At 40.7% G+C, this 22,111-nt stretch overlaps 1 protein-coding gene across 1 annotated transcript in view; it reads right to left on the reverse strand.

Annotated features, from left to right (window-relative positions):
- SPMIP7 (sperm microtubule inner protein 7) overlaps positions 1 to 22,111 on the reverse strand; it is a 35,348-nt gene that overhangs the window by 1,691 nt on the left and 11,546 nt on the right. The window contains exons 5-8 of the mRNA XM_074943221.1: positions 19,856 to 19,923; positions 18,712 to 18,753; positions 18,074 to 18,181; positions 2,273 to 2,380 (exon numbers count right to left, since the gene is read on the reverse strand). Coding sequence (XP_074799322.1) covers positions 2,273 to 2,380; positions 18,074 to 18,181; positions 18,712 to 18,753; positions 19,856 to 19,923 — 326 coding nt within the window. The remainder of the gene's footprint in view (positions 1 to 2,272; positions 2,381 to 18,073; positions 18,182 to 18,711; positions 18,754 to 19,855; positions 19,924 to 22,111) is intronic.

The following is a 22,111-nucleotide window of genomic DNA, read 5'->3' on the forward strand; positions in this document are numbered from 1 at the left end:
TTTGTGCTGTTGGATAGCCCATGTGACCCTATTGATTTCAGCAGATTTACGAGCAGCCTAAAGAATTTCACCCCAGATATTGTGCATCTCTATTCAAATTAAATAAAGTGCAGAAGTTGTCTAGAATATTGCCTGGTCTGTCCACAGCTGATAGTTTAATGAACGTTCATGTAAAAAGTATATTAGCAGAAGACTACAGTAATCTCCTGTGTTGCCCTTAATTGTCTTTAAGTGGGAGTTACAGAACAATGAATCTATAGTGCTATGTCAAATGAGGTAGCCACAAAGATATCCATCACTGAGAGTCCTACATATCAATAGTGTTACGATAAGGGTAGTCCATAAAGACCAAAATGTAGAAACAAAATGGATCATCATCCATGAAAGCAATAAGAGGATGAGATAACCTCCCCACAAAAGGAGACTACGGGTCCATTAAAAAATACACTCCATTTCCTGGTTAGAGTGATCGGACCCAGAAATACCAGAATTCACCTCTCCATCACAGGTCATTAATGGCCCCATCCTGCACCACTGAAATCAGTGGGACTTTTGCCATTAACTTAAAAAAGTGCAGGATGAAACCGTATGCGCTATTCTCCAATATGTACTGTGCTGACCAATTCCTGGGTACTCATAGGATCTGCATTTTTGTTTTTAACACAGCAGTTTCAAATATAAGGCTATATTCTGCCATCTTAACTCATGGTGAATAGTATCTCACTCCATGAGTAATCCTACTAAAAGTAAAATATATCTGTTATTTACTCATAGAGAAAGGCATTTCTCAGTATGAGTAATGGTGCCAGAATCTAGTCCTCAGTGCCTGTTTATACTCTCTCTCTATGTCTTTCTCACACACACCCCTTACAAAAGCCCTGTGACTCTGCCTTGTTTCCAGAAAGACCCCAGTAGCACAGGACAAGAATCCTTTCACACATTACAGAAAAAAAATCCATGCGCTGCCATATGGATTAATTTTTGCAAAATGTCATGACAAATTTTGTCCCTATTTTTAATGAGTGAAGTCCAATTGTAGAACCAGAGAAATGCTTAGTTGCACTGCTTACTGCATTTGCATGATAACCCTGCAGAAAGTCAAAGGAAATAACAGACATATTTTATTTTCTCAGATCGCATTTGCACCTGATTCTTTGCTTTTGAAATTTGATATTTGTCTGAATGCTGCCAGTGATCTCTGCAGAGGCACATCAGCATCTATGTGTGTGACATTTAAAAGTAACTTGGTCTTACAGCAAGCTGATTGAGTTCAGCTCGATTAGCCTATAAAATCTCAAAGACCCGGTTCTGTATTTCCAATCTTTATAACCTGAAAACTGCTATTATAGAAGAATGCCTATTTTCCAAGTATAGCCACAGAAGAAAAAGGCAGAGGTATCAGGAGAGAGTGCCAGTATGTCACACTCAGTCATGAACCGCTTTGACAGAAGAATTCTTTAGTAGCCAGTCAGCTCCCCCTGTACTGGTGAAAGTGTATATTGTCTTAAAACTAATCGAAATAAAAGAGTGTTTAAAAGATGAATGTCTTAGAAATTAGTGGAGACTTCAATGTCATCGTAAAGTCCTCGATCACTATGGGAGAAAAAATAGTCCATGATCTAAAGGGGAGATACAAAAGCATATAGGGGAGAGGACAACAAATAGTTATTAAATAAATTCTCCAGCTGCTTCTGGGGAGGAAAGCAGGATAGAGAATCACAGGAGGGACTTTTACAATGAAAATGTTTGGCAAGGCACTCAGCTACTGCAGTGATGAACCTGGTATAGAAGGGGAACACAGAGTGATGAAAACTGTAACAATTTTCTGTGAGGAAAGCATCCATGTCTTCAGGGCTTCAGACCCGCCAACAAAATGCAACCTCATATTTGGCATTATTAAATGTAATATAGTCCAAAAAATTTCAGCACAGACAGATCTCAATCAAAACTTAAACACAGGGGTCATAATCTAGCCAACATATCCAATCACATAACGTGGAAACAATCACTATTTTAGGACTCCTGGTTAACCTCAGCATTAATGTACATTTTAATGAATTCCTGTGGTAAGCTTAAAAGGAATCGTGAAAACCAGGAACGATCTTAGATTGTGTTGGCAGCCACATGATTCGATTTGACTCGCAATATTTTTCTTTAAACCAAGGAAATGTCATGCTTCAAATTTAATTGTTCTTTAATTAAATAACTATAATTAGGACTTTTCCTCTAATGTATCTGAACAAATTGAGTAATACGCCTTACACTTACTTACCCATGCATTTGTGCAATTATCGATGGGGATGTTGATGGAAGATTAGAATTTGCCGGGTGGGTTGCTGTCCAATGAACCTTGCCAGTGTATCCAGGGATATTCGGAGTGCTACAGGAAAAAGTTAAAAGGGGGAAGGGCAGGAAAGGACTAAATTAAATGAGTACAGGCTTGAAATAATCAATCACAGACAGTTGTAAAACCACTAGCTTGTATTTCTATATCCAAGGTAGATAGGTGATACAGGGTGTAAACGTGTGATATTATATTGCATGAAAACACCGGGCCTGATCCCCAACTGATATAAATTGTCATAGCTTCTTTGACATCAATGGAGCCACAATAATTTACACCACCTGAAGATCTGGCCCACAAGCTTAATTTTGATTACAGAGGGCAAAAATCCATTCTCCAGTGTTTCTCATCTTGTTTTGAAATGATGGGTTTTATTTGATTGTCTGTACACTACTCATGACCAAGAACAACATTTCACCAAGAGGAAAGAACTAGAAAAAGTGGTTCACAAAAGCACTAAAGCCAATATTTCAAACATGGATTATATTTTAGGTGGGATTTAGGTCCCAATTTCAAACATGGCACTTAGGTGACCTCCTTTTGGCAGCTCAGTCTGAAATTTTTGGCCTATGCCCAAAGTTCTTGCAACAGAGGTTCCCAAACTTTTTTTGCTGAATGCTCCCTGTGCTTTGGAGGTTCATGTCACATGTGCAGCCGCCTCTTTCTAAGAAACAGTATTTCCATGGATGCCTGGGGTCTGGGAGTCCAGCCCGCGAGCATCCCTTGTCAGGTACATGCTCCAGGTGGGTGATCCCAGCAGGACACCAAAAGCTGGACTTCACCCCTCTCCTTGTGACCCTAGGACTCCCCTGTGTCACTGACAGGCCGCAGGCTTCTGTGGCCTTGGCACAATCCCCAGCACGCATAAGCAAGGGCCTGTGCTGGCAGGGAGAAACTACCTCCCGAGGGGACCCATGCACATCCGCTTCTGAAGAGATGAATGAGCTTGACTGAGTCACCCCCACTCCCTGCCCAGGAAGAGACCACTCCCCCTCTCTCCTTGTACCCTTCCTCCTCCTTGTTCTACCAGCCTGGCAGGAGCTGGCGACTCAGCTAGTGAAACATATTCTTATTTTATCAACAATATTTTGAAGAAACAAGAAAAAATCCGTAACTAGTCAGGTCATTCGGTGCCCTGATAAACTCCTTGTGCCCCCTCCCCCACAAGAAGGGGTTCCCCCCAGTTTGAAAACCAACATCCTACAACAATTCTACAGTTTTGCAAATTTCAGGTATGACTTCTGGTATATTATTCTGGGTGATTTTCCTAAAAAAAAATTTACATTGCTCCTGTTCTGTTGGATACAAAGCATTGAACCATCAATACATTTTTATCTTACACAGGCAGTTTAAGATGTTAGACGTATATTATTAAAAAATCCAATGTAACATCTGAATTTTTACTAGTGTCTTTAATTTAATCTTATTTAGCTCTCCATATAAAGAAAAGAAACAAAGATGTGCAATGATACAATATGATCCAGGGAATCCATCCTGGATTATGGCCTAATCCAGTGGTTCCCAAACTTGTTCCGCCGCTTGTGCAGGGAAAGCCCCTGGCGCGCCGGGCCGGTTTGTTTCCCTGCTGCATCCGCAGGTTCGGCCGATCGTGGCTCCCAGTGGACACGGTTCGCTGCTTCAGGCCAATGGGAGCTGCTGGATGAAGCAGCCAGCACGTCCCTCGGCCCGCGCCACTTCCAGCAACTCCCATTGGCTTGGAGCAGCGAACCGCGTCCACTGGGAGCCGCGATCGGCCGAACCTGCGGACACGGCAGGTAAACAAACCGGCCCGGCCCGCCAGGGGCTTTCCCTGCACAAGCGGCGGAACAAGTTTGGGAACCACTGGCCTAATCCATCAAAAAAATTAAGCACATGTTTAACTTGAAGTACATAGGTAGTCCGGTTAGGACTATTCACTTTCTTAAAGATAAGTACTCGCTTAAATACTTTGTTGGATGGGCAAGAATGCTCAATACCTGGCAGGATTGAGCCTTTGTATATTACTTGATAATTCATACAAAATGAAATACACTGACAGTCAATGATAAAGAGAAAAGGAAAGTTTTCATGTGAGATGCAAACAGATTGAGGAAAGATTTTTAGCTATAGAGGGCAGCACAACTGAAAGATCAACTCCTAAATGGCAAGAGTTGTTGGGAGGGGAAGGAGAGAAGACAGAAGCAGGTTGAAAGAGAGCTGGAGGAGTAAAAGCATGTGAGGTCAGAGAGGGAGCCCATGCATAGTTTAAAAAATGTCCATTTTTACATGATATAGAATTAGGGGCAACCAGTTATTGGCATCAGTAGTTAACTATTTCCTGTTCTGCCAGCTCAAAATAGGTAACCATTGAACTATATATTTACCCAGACTGTCCATACACAAGCAGACAAGTCTTTCATGACAAGCTGTTTCAGCCTGTGACTCAGCTAAGTACAAGGGACTGTAAAGTACAAGGGACTATAAACCCTTTTGTGGGCTCGTACGTTCTGCAAATAACAACAATGCCCATTTAGGAACTGCTTCCGAGGTGCTTTCTGACACCCGTGTGCTCCCTAGAAAAATAAATCTTAGCGTGTGAGATAGTGCATAGCTATTAATTTTCAGTACAATGACCAGAAATCCCTTTAAGCTAAATTCAGTGCAGGATTCAAGAATCGACTTATGGGAGAGGTGGTTTATTAAATAATTCTTTGGTTGTGTACCTAGGCCATTTGTTACTCTAATTTCTTATTGGGGTAGAGATAATGTTAACATGCTGCATCTATAGAGTATGTGATACAGAGATAAAACATGACGTATTTGTTGGAAAATTCATTTGTCCCACAAGAGATTCAATCCTCTGGACCAGCTAAGCTGTGCTCAGCATAGGAACATCAGAGGGGAAAGGTGGATTTTATGTCATGCCCACTCAGATCCAGTGGCTGATGGAAGGCTGATCTGGTCAACAGTATTACACAGGAGTAGTTTTGGGGGTGCTCTATGTTATATCTAGATACCCATGGCTCCAAGGGGCCTTTCATGAGTTTTTTTTCTTATCCCCTTTGTCATGCTCCTACATCAGCAGAGGTGGCTTGCAGCCAGGACAGCAACTCTATGCCACCTGAGGATTCCCTTTACTTATGAGGAATCGCCACATAGCTGGTCAAACCAGCATTTCTACTGCTTTGTGGCACCATCGCAGCACAAAGCAGCCTTAGCAGGCCTGAGGATCTGGGCTAATATTGGGGCACATTTTCTGAAATAGTTACAATGGTGTGTGTGCAAAACTCTGCCTTTTCGTGGACAAATGGACAATGATCTGGTTGTGTGCAGACCAGGCAATTGCACATACATATACCTATTTGCATGTGAAAATATCTAATGTGTGTATTCAGATACAGGGGTTTATAAGAACAATGGGTACATTTGTGCAAACACATGCATTTACCTATCTCGGATCATTTGGTCCATAAGGACTATTTTTAATCTTACTATGATTGGAATTTTACTACCCCGACGATGTGATACTTACATTAGAACCTCAGAGTTATGAAAACCTCGGGAATGGAGGTTGTTCTGAACTCTGAAATGTTCGTAACTCTGATCAAAACGTTATGATTGGGGCTGAGTGGGGGTTGAGCACCTCCTGGGGAAAATTAGAAGCCAGCTTCTGGGTCCATGAAAAATTTTAAATCAAAATGGGGGTCCTCGGGTTGCTAAAGTTTGAGAACCACTTCAATATAATACTGTGTTAAATGTAAACTACTAAAATTAAAGGAAAAGTTTAAAAATAATTGATAAGATAAGGAAACTGTTTCTGTGCTTGTTTAATTTAAATGAAGATGGGTAAAAGCAGCATTTTTCTTCTGCATAGTAAAGTTTCAAAGCTGCATTAAGTCAATGTTCAGTTGTAAACTTTTGAAAGAACAATCATAACATTTTGTTTCTGTCTCTTTGTGTGTCTCTGCTGCCTGATTGTGTACTTCTGCCTGATTGTGTACTTCTCCAAATGAGGTGTGTGGCTAACCAGTCAGTTCGTAACTCAGTTGTTCATAACTCTGAGGTTTCTACTGTAATAAGATATCATATAAGAATTGCTCATTAGACTCTCAGTTATAGAATGAAATGCTAATGACTTCCATGGAATTGCACCAGTGTGACAGAGAATTTGGGCCATTGCATGAAATCTCATAATATCTTGCAATATATCATAAGGCTAGTTGAAATTAACTCACATAACAACTGTATAATAGTGTAGACATCTGAGTCTTATTATGCATTGTGAAGCATCTGATTTGTAAAATCTTCCGACCTTTAAAGCTTGCAAAACCGCCTAACCTAGCACTGCTAGTGACACAATTTAATTTCTTTCACTAACATATTTTCCTTGGAAAGAAGATAAGAGAAAAGCAACATGAATATCCAAATGTGCTATACAAACAGCAAAATGAGCGCGAGAGACAGTCCCAGATTCAGATTTGTTCTAGATTGTTGTCTGCCTTTTAGAAGTGATTCACAGAGTTAACATACTTCATAGCATGCTGAAGGATGTTACACTGAAAGAGGAGGAGGCTGTGTAAAGAGAAGCTAAAAGTACCAGGATACTAAGAAAGCCTACACTACGTTAACCAGCTGCCCTCATGGGAACCTGAAGAAGGGATGCAGAAATGTGCTGCGGTTATGCGTGTGATAAGGTAGAAGAGACTGAGGTTAAAAAAATACCCCTTTGGTTTTTGTTTTTGGATCACGCTGTCTAGTTCTCTTGTGTTTTCTTTGCTGAGATGTTGAACCAGATCATCTCTGCTGAAAAAAACAACTGAGTGCCAGGCTACAACTGGCAACATGCAACACTCTTTGTGGTTAGGCTTCTCGTCATCAAGTTTTCTTTCTGTCACCATGACGTTTCTCTCATCTTGCTCAGATGCTTCCTTGTTATTACACTAGCAGCCCTCACTCCCCACAAAAAACAAAACAAGCCTCCACCATATTCAACGCATAAGCAATTGAAGCTGTACAAGGCCTAAGATTTCAAACAGAAATTGGGTGCATCCATTTGTGGGTACCCATTTTGAGACACTTTAAAGGGGCCTGATTATCAGAAAGTGCTGGGTAACCGTTCTCTGAAAATCAGAAAGTGGTTTAAGTTGGGCACCTGAAAACTGAGGCACTCAGAAAGAGTAATCACTTTTGAAAATGTAGGTTTTAAAGTTCCCTGTGCTTTAGCTTGAGTGGTAAACAGGTTCATGGTCGTCGTTAACTCTCCCTGCAAAACAGAAACTTCTGCAAAAGAGTAATCTTTCACAGAGACTGCTAAATGATCATTATACACTGCTCTTAGAGCAGGGAAGAGCTCCCACAGCTTCTTACTCCTTCTTAGACCCTAGTGCTTCAGTTCCACAAACAGAAAGCACTGAATAAAGCCATAATGTGTTCACATGAAGCGTTAAAGAACACCTACAGTAGGTTAGAGTACCTAAGTCTGCTTCTGATCTCGTTTATACCTGTTTTACTTAGTGTGTGGTCTTACTTCTGATTTATATACATGTAAGATCAAAACTGGGTATTTTGTTAGTTACAACTGTGAAAAGCAGATGAAAAACACTACCATAAACTAATGGCATATTTTGATTTGGTAGTGTTTCACACTCACTTTGCACTAGTGTAAATGATAGAGCTCGGTGGGAAACAGTTTTCCTGTGAGAGTTTTCAAGAGTTCAAAATTTTTCCCATCCCAAAATGGAGGAAAAAGTTCTAAATCTCAAAAATATTCACAAACTAATAATCCGAATAAACCCTGGACTGGGTCAAATATAGTACACACGAACTAAAATCTTGAGATAAAAAATAGTTTTGAACAGAAAAATGTAACTTTTCATTTTGAAAATGTCAAAACAGGACGTTTTGATAATTTTGAACCCAATAATTTTTTTATTGGGAGATTCATCAAAATGAACCCTTTCCCGCAACAGTTTCAGTTTTGCCAAACTGTCATTTTCTGATGAAAAAGATGTTACTCAGAAAATTTCTTACCAGTTCTAGTAAATGAATACACAAGGTGAAAGACATTGGAAGGACCCCGTGTCTATCTAATTATGGTCTATGAAGTTTCTGTTATGACTTGAAGATGGTTCAGGGACACATAAAAACAGTGAGCTAGAGGCTGATCTCAACCCACGTGTATATTTGGAGTAACACAACTAAAGTCACGTGTGAGATCATAATCTGGCTCAGTGTGTTTGGGGCACTGACAGTAAGGGTGCTGATAAACTTGGAGGAACATCTACAAAGAAAGGGAATATAAGTTATCGGAGGAGAATGGTTTGAGTGCAGGACTTGGAACTCCAGGGGCTTTATCCTTTAGAGACTGCATGTACGGAGCTCCCACTGCAAACAAGAGCTTGCAGGAGTGGGTCTTCGAAGAGCTAATTCTGCCTCTGACACCAACATCAACTGTGGCCTTGCACAAGTCACTTACACTTATTTTCCAGATATGAAAATTGAGGAAATAAAGTTAACTCTTAGTGGACAGAAGTGTTAAGGAGATTAATTAGTTAACACTTGAAAAAGTGCTGCTAAGCAGAAAGTCTTAAATGTTAGTTAAACAGTGTGTGGGTGTGAGTGAGTGAGTGCATGTAGCACTGCCCTCTACTGAAGGGAATGAAAACTGCTGATCTATTTGTCACAGGCCTTATATCAGGGGTGGGCAAACTTTTTGGCCTGAGGGCCACAACTGGGTATGGAAATTGTATGGCGGTCCATGACTGATCACGAAACTGGGGGTGGATTGCATGGATTGGGGGAAGGGATAGCTCAGTAGTTTGAGCATTGGCTTGCTAAACCCAGGGCTGTGAGTTCAATCCTTGAGGGGACCATTTAGGGATCTGGGGCAAAAATTGGGGATTGGTCCTGCTTTGAGCAGGGGTTTGGACTAGATGACCTCCTGAGGTCCCTTCCAACCCTGATATTCTACGACTCTATGAGGTGAGGGCTCTGGCTGGGGATGAGCGGTTGGGGTTGCAGGAATGTGCTCCGAGCTGGGACCAAGGGATTCAGAGGGACGGAAGGGATCAGGGCTGGGGCAGGGAGGTGGGGTGCAAGCTCTGGGCGGCGCTTACCTCAAGCAGCTCCAAGAAGCAGTGTCATGTCCCTGCTCCGGCTTCTACGTGCAAGGCGCGGCCAGGTGGCTCTGCGTGCCACCCTGACCACAGGTGCCGCCCCTGCAGCTCTCATGGGCTACGGTTCCCAGCCAATCGGCGCTGTGGGAGCAGCATGAGGAACCTCTTGGCTACCCCTATGCGTAGGAGCCCGAGGGGACATGCCACTGCTTCTGGGAGCTGTGTGGAGCAGGACAAGCCCTCCACCCGACTCCCTGGTTGGAGTGCCGGAGCAGGGCAAGCCCTGGACTCCACTCCCCGGCAGGAGCTCGAGGGCCGGATTAAAACATCTGGAGGGCCGGATGCGGCACCTGGGTCGCAGTTTGCCAGTCCCTGCCTTATATTGTTAATGAGTGCCAGATAACCTTATTTAGCTCAGGAGGCAAGGGCCAGTGCTTTGAAGTGAGAGAATTTGAGTTCTGTCCTGACTGCTGTGTAGTTCCAGGAGGCTGTGATACGGAGCAGTGTGAATAACAGAAAGTGATGTTTGTTACAATATGTAAGGTACAAAAATAGTGAGAGACAGATGCAGCATTAAAGCTGCCACTTCAGGCGATCTGTTAGCTCTCACTTTAAGAAACTTTGCTATGTAAGTTGGAATTTACTAAGTGTTACTACATCATGCATTAGTTAGTTACAGCCGTTCCAGGAATAAAAAAAAATTGTTCATGCAGTGTCTGTCACACCAAGCGTTTACTGGTGCCCCCCACATGAATGCTACAGAGGAAATCCCCTTCAACAGTGTGGGAGTTTTTTCCATTGACCCTTAGAACACCTGCAGAACTAAAATATCACTTAGACCATACTCTCATTGCAACAGCTGATGGGGGAAGGGGTCAGATAAAGGAAAAAGCTGGTGGCTGGCAGATGGAGGAGAAAAAGACCTATAAAGACATTTAAATAAACAGAGTAAGGTGGCGTCATGAATCCATGTGCTAAAGTTAGAACAGAGTTTTCTCTTGGTATTGAAAATTAACCTTCTTATGCATTTTTGAATGAAATATTTTTGTTTGTTAATTAACATGAACATTAATTGTGTCATTACTTATAATATTCATAAATGATCTGGAAAAGGGGGTGAACAAAGAGGTGGTAAAATTTGCAGATGATACAAAATTCCTCAGGATAGTTATGTCCAAAGCTGAATGCAAAGAGTTACAAAGCGATCTCATAAACTTGGGTGACCGGGCAACAAAATGGCAGATGAAATTCAATGTTGATAAGTGCAAAGTAATGCACATTGAAAAACATAATCCCAAATATACATACAAAATGATTGGCTCTAATTTAGCTGTTCCCACTCAAAAAAGAGATCTCGGACTCATCGTGGATAGTTATCTGAAAACATATGCTCAATGTGCAGTGCCAGTCAAAAAAAGCTCACAGAATGTTAGGAACCATTAGGAAAGGGACAGATAAAAAGACAGAAAATAGACAAACGCCACTATATAAATCCATGGTAGTCCACATCTTGAATACTACGTGCCTTTCTGGTTGCCTCATCTAACAAAAGATATACTAGAATTGGAAAAAGTGCAGAAAAGGACAACAAAAATGATTAGGGTATGGAAAAGCTTCCATGTGAGGAGAGATTAAAAGGACTGGGACTGTTCCTTTTAGGAAAAAAAGATGACTGAGGGGGATGGGACAGGACGACCGGGGATGGATCACTTGATAATTGCCCTGTTCTGTTCATTCCCTCTGAAACACCTGGCACTGGCCACTGTCAGAAGACACGATACTGGGCTGGATGGACCACTGGTTTGACCCAGTAAGGCCGTTCTTATGTTCTTATCATTTTCTTTTTATTTATTGGGAGAATGGATTTCAAAAGCAGCTAAGGAATTTAGGAGCACAAATCCCATTGAATCTCAATGGGGCTTGGGTTCCTAAATCACTTTGATGTTTTTGAAATCTCCTCCTTTGTGTAACTAGCTCACATGACTTGCCGTACTCTTTGAAAATGCACAGGAATTGGAGTTTCACCAGGAATCAGGCTCTCTTTTCTCCCACAGTATGCATGTTTGCAACAGGAGTTCACCCGGACATAGCCAAATTTTGAAAAATATTCAACAGCCAACAGATCTCATTATGACACTGGGCCAGTTCTTCATAATAGCTCAGCACCCGACAAGCATCCAGCATACTGAACTCTTTTGGAAATCTGGCCCTAACTGCAGCTGTTGATTTATTTTGAAAATCTGGACCACAGTCCACTTTTCTCATTATCTCATTACCCATAACTTCTCCCTGCCTGACACTTGGCCAGCTATGTAATGTACAAAAACAGCTTCATTATTCATTTTTTACAAACAAATAAAAAAAACAAGCAAACTAGTTAGTTCAAACTAGCTTGTTTCAAACCCCAAAGTAGCTCCAGAATAAACGACAAAGGCCCCAGTCCGTCAAAGCACATAAACATGTGCTCAATTCCATCCCTATAAGCAAAGCACTTACACACCTGTGTGAGTCCCATCAGCTATAATGGGACTTATGCAGGAGTGTAAGTGCTTTGATGAATTGCGGGCAGGGAGAAGAGATAAAGAGAAGGAAAAGAAAACAAATATGAAAACAGGAAGTAAGGAGATAAGTGCGAAGAGCAGGAGGAAGCCAGACAAAAGTGATGGGGAGGGACAAGACACACAAAGAGCAGACCTAACAGCCATGGTGTTAGTGTTGCCCAGCATACTTTTTGGGGGCAAAATTATATAGAAAACCGGCAATAAATAACCAGAACATTTACTTTGGAAGCTCACTTGACTATCACACACACAGAAAAGTTTTATGTCTGCCCGTTTGCTTTTCTAATGACACGTATTTCACCCTTTCTTAAAATCCTAGGTGCTTCCAGTCCTCAGACATGTGTTCCAATGTAATAAAGGTGAAAGAGGAAGGATGGATCAACCCCAGTGTGTTTATAGCTAGGTCGGGAGTGAATCTGCAAACAAAATGTCCTTAACAATGGCCTACTCAGGGCTGGCCTGGTGATATGCAGCACATTGCCATTTGGGATCTCTTACTGGGTGACGAGGAGCAAGAGATTACATTGAGAAATCAATTTCCAGGTCTCTCTCATGGCAACGCAGACTGATCATGCTAGGACACTGAGCCAGACCACAAATATGATTTTGATAATATAAATATAGGTTCAGAAGTTTAGCATCTGTGGCTAAGTCACAGGTTTCTTATATGGGAGTGGGGTTCCACTAGTTATTTTGTGTCTGATTCACACAGGGAAAAAATGGTTTATGAGAACAAATACATCTCTGTATCTTTATTTGTATTTCACGCTAAATGAATTTTTTAACAGACCACGCTTTAAACAGTATTATAGAGGAATTCCAGTCTCGTGATTAAGGCACTGGACTGGGATTCAGGAAATGTGGGTCTGATTACTGGGTCTGCCACAAATTCTCTGTCCAACTCAGCCAAATCACTTAATATCTCTGCATCTTGGTTCCCCATCTGTAAAGTGGAATAGTACTATTTCCTGGTTACACAGTAATCTCTTCAGGGCAAGGACTATATTATGTCTATGTACAGCATCTTGCACAATAAGCCCCCAATCTTGGTTGGGGTCCTTAGTACCACAGTACAAATAATAATGACCAGAGTTTGTTTTTTTCTAATTCCTTTAAAAGTAAAAAGATGGCTTTCTATTCCCCAACAGGGGAGAATGGATGGGCCCAAGAGGAATACACCAACCTGCTCACCACCTCTCTTCCCCTTTGTCTCTGCAATCTGGCCCACTGTCTGCCCCTGAAGCACTGGTTTCAGATTTGTTACTGCTCTTATTGATAAATACTTTCTTGCAGGGCCTGGGGAAGAACATGAACTTGCCCCAGAGCACTACATGAAAGTGATGTCATCACCTTAGTGCTTGACACAGGAGTTGCACCTGATCTTTAACAAAACATTGAAAGTGACTTATTATATAAACTGCTGTCAAATGCAGTGGGAAAAAAACAGAAAATTACTTTTCTGTTATCTGTTTAAGTTACAGTAAGCTTACCATTTAATACTAGTATGTACCAAATAGTTGGTAAGGCCTAACAATAGTGGGTACAGAATTCTCAGATGGAAGTTTGATTTGCAAGACTCTTGCTTTCTACAGCAGCCTATGAGATTTCCAGCTATGTATTTGTCAGTCCTTCTGGCTACAGAAAGTCCACTTCACCTACAGTAACAGTTTATATTTCTGAGAAGCAGGAAAAGAGGGACATGGCAAAGAGAGAATGCTGGGAATATGGGCAGGGAACATGGTGCTTATTTGGACAGTGCCACCACTTCAGTTTCAAAGGATATGTCTACACTGCAATAAAACACCCACGGCTGGCCCATGTCAGCTGACTGGGGCTTCTGGAGCTCAGGCTGTGAGACCATAAAACTGAAGTGTAGATGTCCAGGCTTGGTCTGGAGTCTGAGCTCTGTGACCCTGTGACAGGGGAGGGTCCCTGAGTCTGGGCTTCAGCCCAAACCTGGATGTCCACCTGCAATTCTATAGCCCAGCAGACCAAGCCCTGTGAACCTGAGTCAGTTGACATGGGCCAGCCATGGGTGATTTATTGCAGTGTGGACATACCCATAGGGTTAACATAGTGACCATATATTTTAAAAAATGTATTTCAGGATAACCATTTTCTATTCTTTTGTGCTTCAACTCAACCAGAAGTTATGGATGATGAAGACTGGATGAAATTCTATTGGATGAAATTCGGTGTTATGCAGGAGGACGGACTAAATGATCATAATGGTCATGTCTGCCCTTAAGATCTATAAATTTATAATCTTTTATTTAGGCTTAGTGGATATGGTGTCTATACTAGGAGTCAGATTCTGATCCCCTTAATCATAGGGAATAGCATCTTAATCTGCAAATAGTCCCACTGAAATTAGTAGGGCTACCTGAAGAGTAAGGTGCTACTCAGAGTGAGTAAGGGTAGCAGCACCTGGCGCTATTTAAAGTAATGTGCATTCTGCATTAAATTAATAGAGATGACTGGACCTAATGATTACTAGAGAACACAACAAAACCAGCCATCCCCACACCTGCTACAGACATTTGTTTAGCATATGTTCTGAAATTTGTGATGCAGGCCCATCTCTCTGACAAGGGGAGTTTGCCTTTTCTGCAGAAGAGAGGGGGGACATTTTTAGAGCTTATTTTTACCACAAAAAATATACCTCCTGTGGTTTCCTTACAAATGTGGACTACCCCTGTTCACTGAAAACTATAGAAAGAAAAGATCTAGCCAATGAGAAACTGTACACAAAAAACAAGTTTGTTTGTCTTTTGTTTTACCAGCTTTATGTGTTACCCCAGCTTTCCAGGTAAGTGCTTCCGACCAGCTCAGCTTGCTTAAGAAAAATTCAGGAAGGACATAACAAGAAAAAAAATATTTTCAAGTTCATAAAGTAAGTAAAAGGAAATCATATATTTAATAGAATATAAACACCTTTTGTAAACTCAGAGGACATCTAGTGGCCAAAGCTAGTACTCACTTGTTTAGCATTATAACACTCAATCTTATCATGAGACATCCCAGTTTTCTGTGACCAAAAGCCAAAATTCTCTGGTAAAAAAAACATTAAAATCTGCGTTTTTCCATGATTAAAATGAAACGCTGAACTTTAGTTTCCTTAGCCACAACCAGGATAACAGTATTGCTTGTTTTGGACCAGGACAGACTCCTTTTTAAACCCTGTCCCAGACGTCCTGACTTTTTTGGCAAAACTGGGCAAAAGCAAATGGGACAAATGCCCAGTTTTGCCGTTGGGGGGCACAGAGCAACATTTGGTGGGGGCTTGGGCTGTCAGTCCCAGCCCCAGGCAGCTCAGGCCAACCCTGTGCAGTATCTTATTTTCGCTTTGGGAAATATGGTCACCCTAACTTTCATTAAAATTTAGTTAATATGCTTTCATTTTTTCACAAAACATAAAAACTAAAGATTCTCTGTAAAAATGCAAATTCTGTGTTTTTCCCCACGGCAAACAGATTTCTAGGACTCTTACTTATCATTCAGAAACAATGCCTTTTTTTTTTTTCTATCTATGGACTTGTTCATTAATATTGCAGTGTAACACAGTAATAGTCAGTTGTACACTAATTTAGGATTGGACTTTTCCTTATTCTCTCCTCTTCGCCCCCCGCGGGGAAAAACAGAATGCTGAATTCCAGAAATTGCTGTCCTTGTAGCATGCCTCAGAAAATTCCACATCTCCTTGTAGTGGTTTTGTTAAGGACGTTGTATTAAATGCATCTGATGTGACTTGACTTTTTATTTGTTTAATATTGTGATTCTGTGCATGTCACAAAAGAATACGGCTATATAGCCATGTATCCTATGTATGCAGAGTGATAGCGTACATAAATTGCTACATTCTTCTCCAAAACTATTGAGTTCTTATACTTGTTTCTCCCAGGACTTTACCCTGTTATGTTTATTGAAAGTATGGTAAAAACTAAATCTTTGCCTTGAAAGGTTTACAGCTTCAAGAAGATTATAGTTAGCAGTAGTATTAGGTGTCCAACCTTATACACATATGACAAAATTTTTAACTCAGGGGCTTAGTATCAAGCACAACTATTCATATTTAGACACCTAACAAGTGACTTTTCAGAAGTGATGAGCACTTCTAGTGCCAATTTCTAGCTCTTATTTTAATCCGTGGGAATTGCTCAGCGTCAGCCTTATCTGAAGCCCATTAAAATTAATGGAAAGACTTCAAGACTTCAGGGGACTTTGGATTGGGGCCCCTAACTTTGGAAAGTAAAATTTGAAAATGTTGGCCCCAGAAATTGGTTTTAAGGGTATGGTGTGTCTGTATCTCCCACTGACTTCAACTGGAGTTCTGGATGCTTAGCCCCTCTGAAAATCAGGCCTGTGATATCTAAAGTTGAAAACCTGAAAACAGAAGCATCCAAACTTAGAAACTACTTGTGAAACTCTGGGTCTGAGGCCATGATCCAAAGCCTCATTGAAGTTAATGGGAGCAGTCTTTCAATTGACTCAGGAGTAGATGTGGGTGAAGCCCTAATGGCCAGATTTACACAGGTGCTCAGGCACCTAAACACACAGATAAATGCATAGTGGGGCTTTCAAAAGCATCTAAGCAGGTTAGGTCCTAACTTCCATTGAAGTCACCTTTGTAAATCTGGTCCTAAGTGTTTTTCCCCAGTGGATCAACAGCAAAGGAAGGAATATATAATCCCTTATATATAATGTTTTCTGGCTCCAAACACTGTTCCATAGCCGCTGGACCATAAATAACACATTATAGAGACACAATGGTGTATAGGCACTATCGCAAGTAGTCTACACCTCCCAGTGTCTGCACTATCAGAGCAGATTTAGTTTGACAGACAACGGTGGGTAGGCTATTACAAACATGTTCTAGTATCATGGATAACACCACACTACTGAGGGATGGATATGAATTTACATATTTAACTTACATTAGTACAAATGTTTTCCAGTCACAAAGATATTTTTCTTTACATATTTAAGCCAAGGTCATTTCGCAAAATATCAATTAAACGTTCCATGAAAAGGAGTAAAATAGTTACAAGAAAATGCCCAGATTCCATGTCACTCATTTCTCCTCCATAGGGAATCAACCTGCATTGCCCTAATATCTGCCAGCAGAGGAGTGACAGTATTAAGCAGACGTACAGTATGATATTTGCCATAATAATTCTTATCCAACAGAATATACACTTGGTGAAACACAGGAATTAATGAGGTTGAGAGGTGCTTCTAATTTATTTAATTTATTTATCTTTTTCCAAAGTAACCCATCTATAGAATTGTAAATTAATGAAAACAGAAGCTTCTGCTTAACTTCATTTTCTCTGAAGTGCTTATTAAAGCAGTTTCAGGAACAACTATACCACAGGAAGTCTAATTTGGATAATGAATAAAAAGAGGCGAGAGAGAAAAAAAGCAAGACAGCTGAAAAAGCATCAGGTTTCTGAAAGATGGAAAAAGGTTTACTCTGAATTTCTGAAGGGCCAATGTTATTCCAGTTTTACACTACTTCAGCTCTACAAAAATGAGTAGCACTGTTCAGCACCAGATTGGAGTAGAGCAATGGAGAATCAAGCCCTAGGGTTCTGTGATGAATTCATTCATAGGTTAGGCTGCAGGTGGGAGATATAATCTAACACAAACATGAAGGGTAATGTTTGCCATACTGTACAAGATAATCCTATTAGCAAAATCTCCCCCCATCTTGTAGCTGCTGCTGTGACTACATTTTTTGTATCCAGACAGAATTGTCTTTTAAATTGGCTCAAATTGATCCATGTTTAATTACATTGTATTCTAATGGCCACTGAAGTCAATGGCTATCTTTCCTTTGACTGTAATGGCCTTTGCTGTGCTCAGTGAGCCACACAGTGAAAACCCTCTGGTACCTAAAACCCAATAATATCATTTGTGCAACAGACCCTCATATAGATCCCTCCATCCAGGATAGTGAAAATCCTATGTCCTTTCTTGTGCAAGACCAGGGCCTTGGGCCCTTTTCTTCTTTTCAAGATGACTAAAACTCCAACAGTAATTATAGTAAAAGCAAGGTAATAGAGGCAACATACTGAGCAGTTCTTGTGTAGCGAGGTTTTGAAGTTCGAACACTACCAAGAGTAATCACATCTACACTGGCATTGTCTAGGTCTTCAAAATTCTCTGCACCAGCACAGCCACTGTTTGAATAAAAAGGAAAAGCAAAGACATATACATTATTCATAAGACAGCTGGCAGAGGCAGCTGAATCATACTTCAAGCTCCACATCTATAGTTATTTATTAAAATGGTCCACAAGAAAATACATGGAGATGAACTAGCCTTTGTGCAGTAACGTCCCAAGACAAAAACAAACACACAGAACCAGCAGCATATAATTAATGACAACTCTACCACATATGTGCAGTGATCAGTTTCGGGAAAACTGGAAGTAACGTGAGAAACATCTGTCATCCCTATTTTTTTTTGACGTTTATACTGTGCCAAAGTAAAGTATGATACCATTGAGATGAGGACACAATAGAGCCTCATTCTTAACTCACAATATTGTAAATGAGGAGTAATTCCACTGAAGTCAGTGGAGTTACCCAAGAATAAGCAGAGGAGAATAGTCAAGCTGCAAACCTTGCATTACGAAGATGAGACAAATGGGCTGATTGCATTAAATCAAAACTGAAAAAATACATAATGTTGCTAAATCTTTACTTACGTGTAGAGAGGAATATGTTGAGTTCGAGAGCTTGGGCTTACACTGTTAAGAAAAATGCAAGATATATTAGTTATTAGAAAAAAGATGGAACTGATTTAACTGATTATTATGTTAAGCAAACTTTTTATGCAGCAAACATGAAAAGATAAAGAGGAAGTGACTTAGAGACCTATTTTTGAGGATGCACAGGAGTGGCAGAGACAAGTCCAAGTTTTGCTTTTGGAATGATGGGGGTGAAGGGAGCTCAAAATCAAGTAGTGGTGAATGATCTTTGTGCTGGGGGGCTGGCATGGATGTGAATGTCCCTATTCAGCAGGCAGAGTTTTGGGGTTTCAAACCATATCACAGGTAATTGCTGTTTCAGTCACTGTGTGACAAAGCATTTTAATAACTGAGCTGCTCTTCAGAGGGAAGCTCAAATCCCATGGACTTCAATGGGAGATACATCAATTTAACATCAGGCTTGAATTTGCTCTCTCTCTCTTACTCTGTCCCTCTTGTTCTGATCCATCACATTAGGGCTTTGCTGTCCTTCCCTTCTCACTCTGCTTACCTGTCTTTTCTCCTCCCGCCCTCACCCTACCGTCTTCTATTTAATCTGTCCCTGGCTCACTTCCCATCCTCTCTTTACTTGTCCCTGACTAACCCTCTGAGCCCCTACTGATCTTTCCCTGTTTTCCCCTACTGTTCAGCTGAAATGCATTGATAATTTCTAACATTACGAAAAAGGACAAAGTCTTGGATTTTGTAAATATATGCTACTTGTAAAATCTTTACAATAAAAGCGCACCTGTCAATGAAACAGTCAGAGGTGCAGCAATTATACAGGAACTAGCCACTGGGAACCTCTCTAGTTATGTTTTCATGTCTAATCCTCCCACAGGATATATCTCTGGTATATTTTTCAATAAAATTATTAATGGAATATCTTTTACCTCTCTGATTACAGTAGGTTGGTGAAATGTACAATCACTGCAAGCTCAGATGACATCACAATACACAACCTGGAATCTGTGTAATTATCTTTGAAAAAAGAACTATACCATACACAGAGAGATAAACATGGTGGAGATAACATGGTGGAGATAAACATAAAGGAAACATGGTGATTAAAAGACAGTTAAAATATAAAAAAGAAACTTACAAATCAATTGGTTTTTGCGGTGAAGTAAAAGATCTTGTTTGAAATCTGTCCCAGAGGCCCCCAACAATCTAGAATCACAATCAGAATGCTTCTTGAAACATGAGCTCTGTGTAACACAATATCACTTAATTAGGTAAGCCGGATATATTTTTATGTGCTGATCCTGCAATCAGATCTGCTGGCCTGTGCAGACCCAATTGCAAAACTGGGCTTTAGTTTCCAAACTATCATTAATTAGACAACCAAAATATAGTGTACAGTCTAGACCAAAAGATATGAAGTTTTGAATCCTCTTTTTTTTGAGAGCTGACTAAATTGAATCAAGTTGTTAACATATTGGAAGTGTCAGCCAACTGGGATGAGGGCAGTCTAGCCTAGTGGCCAGGGTCAGAGCCATAGTCTATCATCAGGAGCCAAAGCCAAGGATCAAAACCGGAAGGCAGAAACTGATCTAGCAGAGCTGGGGGTCAAGCTGGAGTCCATGGTCAGGAGCCAGAGCCAAGGGTCAAACTGGAGGTCAGGAACTGGAGCAAGCAGGATATCACGCCAGGAGGGGTTCAAGGCAGGGGCAGGACAGAGGCAAGGGTAGGTGCAAGGCAGGAGCAGCAGGAACAAGGTAACACAGGAGCAAACACAGAGAAGACAGCAAACTGTGGCTGCTGCTGGCCTAAGAGCCAGCCTGCTGGCCTCTGCAGCCAGTCAGGTTGTATGGCTAATCAGGCAGCTTGCTGCAGGCCAGTTGCACTGATAGGCTTCAAGGAGACTAGCTCTGTTGCAGGCCCTCATTCCTGACAGGAAAATTTCAAAATGAACTGTGTTTCTCATGCACTTTTCCCTCAAAAGATTCAGTGATTTAGGTTATAACAAATAAACTCCTCTGTCCTCAGGCAATTTGTAGATATTATAGCAGTGACCTTAGGACACATTATTTTAACAATTAAAATAAATAATTACATGAAATAAATACATTATATGCTTTTTCATGCTACAGGATAATTTCTGCTCTCATTTTTCACTGATGTTTTTCTTTCTCTTCTTTGACACTTTGCATGTATTACCTATTTTTCTGCATGCAGTCTTTAGAAAAGAGAAAAAAGATGCCAGTCCCTGTGAAGCCAGCTGAAATGCTGCTTTCTGAGTCAAGTGGTAGAGTCTCCTCTATGAATACAGTGACCCTGCTTTTTACTTTTGAAAACTAAAGGAAACATCCTTGCATTTGTGAGCATGAATCCCATAGTTTTGTACTGATTTTCTAAGCAGCCTGATGCATGCCTCATGGCACTTTGTTTTCTGTTTTGTGATGTATTTGCATGCAATCAATTTGACTGGGGAGGTGAGTAAGCTACAGGTTTTGTCTATAAAGCAGAGGGAGGAGACTTCCTATACTGTACACCCAAAAGTGCCTTGATCTTGTCCTGAAGGGATGAGAGAATAGCTCATTCTCATGCCAATTCAAAACTTGGTCTCTGTTGGCTGCTAAAGGTGCCAATTAGTATAAATTGTGATGGCATTTTTTGTCACGTGAACATTTGCCCACTGGGAACTAGATGGAGACCCAGGTCAAACAGGCTTTTTAGCAATTATCGGATGGGAACATTTCTTCACCACATTTAGAGCGGTACCACAGTGGTGAAAGTCTCTATATTTCATTATCAATCCCCTAAGCAATCCAGTCCTGTCTGACTCTAATAAAGGGGACTATATGTTTTAATATTATGTTACAGTTAATATTTTTAAAAAATATAGGTGAGATAAAACTATGGGCCTGATCCAATGAACACTGAAATCAATAAAAAGGAAGTCTGGTCAAAAATTATCCATCAAAATTGTTTCTCAATAGAAAATTGGGTTTTTGACTAAATGAAATTTTCCATGAAAAGTGTGCTTTCCATAAAATCAAAACATTTAGATTCAGATAACATTCCACAGTACCTCATGGGAGTTGAAGTTTGATTTCTTCATTTCCCCATTCCCCTTTATGGGATGGGCTCCTTGTTCAGACTACATCTCCTATCATGGCAAGTGATACCCGAGATATAACAACCTGGAGGAGAGACTGTGGTGCATCACGAAAGATGTAGTCCAGCGAGAGGGCCCAAGTTATAGAGGAGAATCAGAGCACATGTAATTTTAACTAACCACCAACATGGCAACACCACAACAGCATTCCAAACCAAAAAAAAAAAAAAAAAAAGATATTGATTGAAATAACTGAAAGTCAAAACTTTTTGAAGAAAATTTCAATTAAAACTATTT

Source organism: Natator depressus, chromosome 2 (assembly GCF_965152275.1).
Source record: "Natator depressus isolate rNatDep1 chromosome 2, rNatDep2.hap1, whole genome shotgun sequence".
Classification (NCBI taxonomy): Eukaryota; Metazoa; Chordata; order Testudines; family Cheloniidae; genus Natator; species Natator depressus.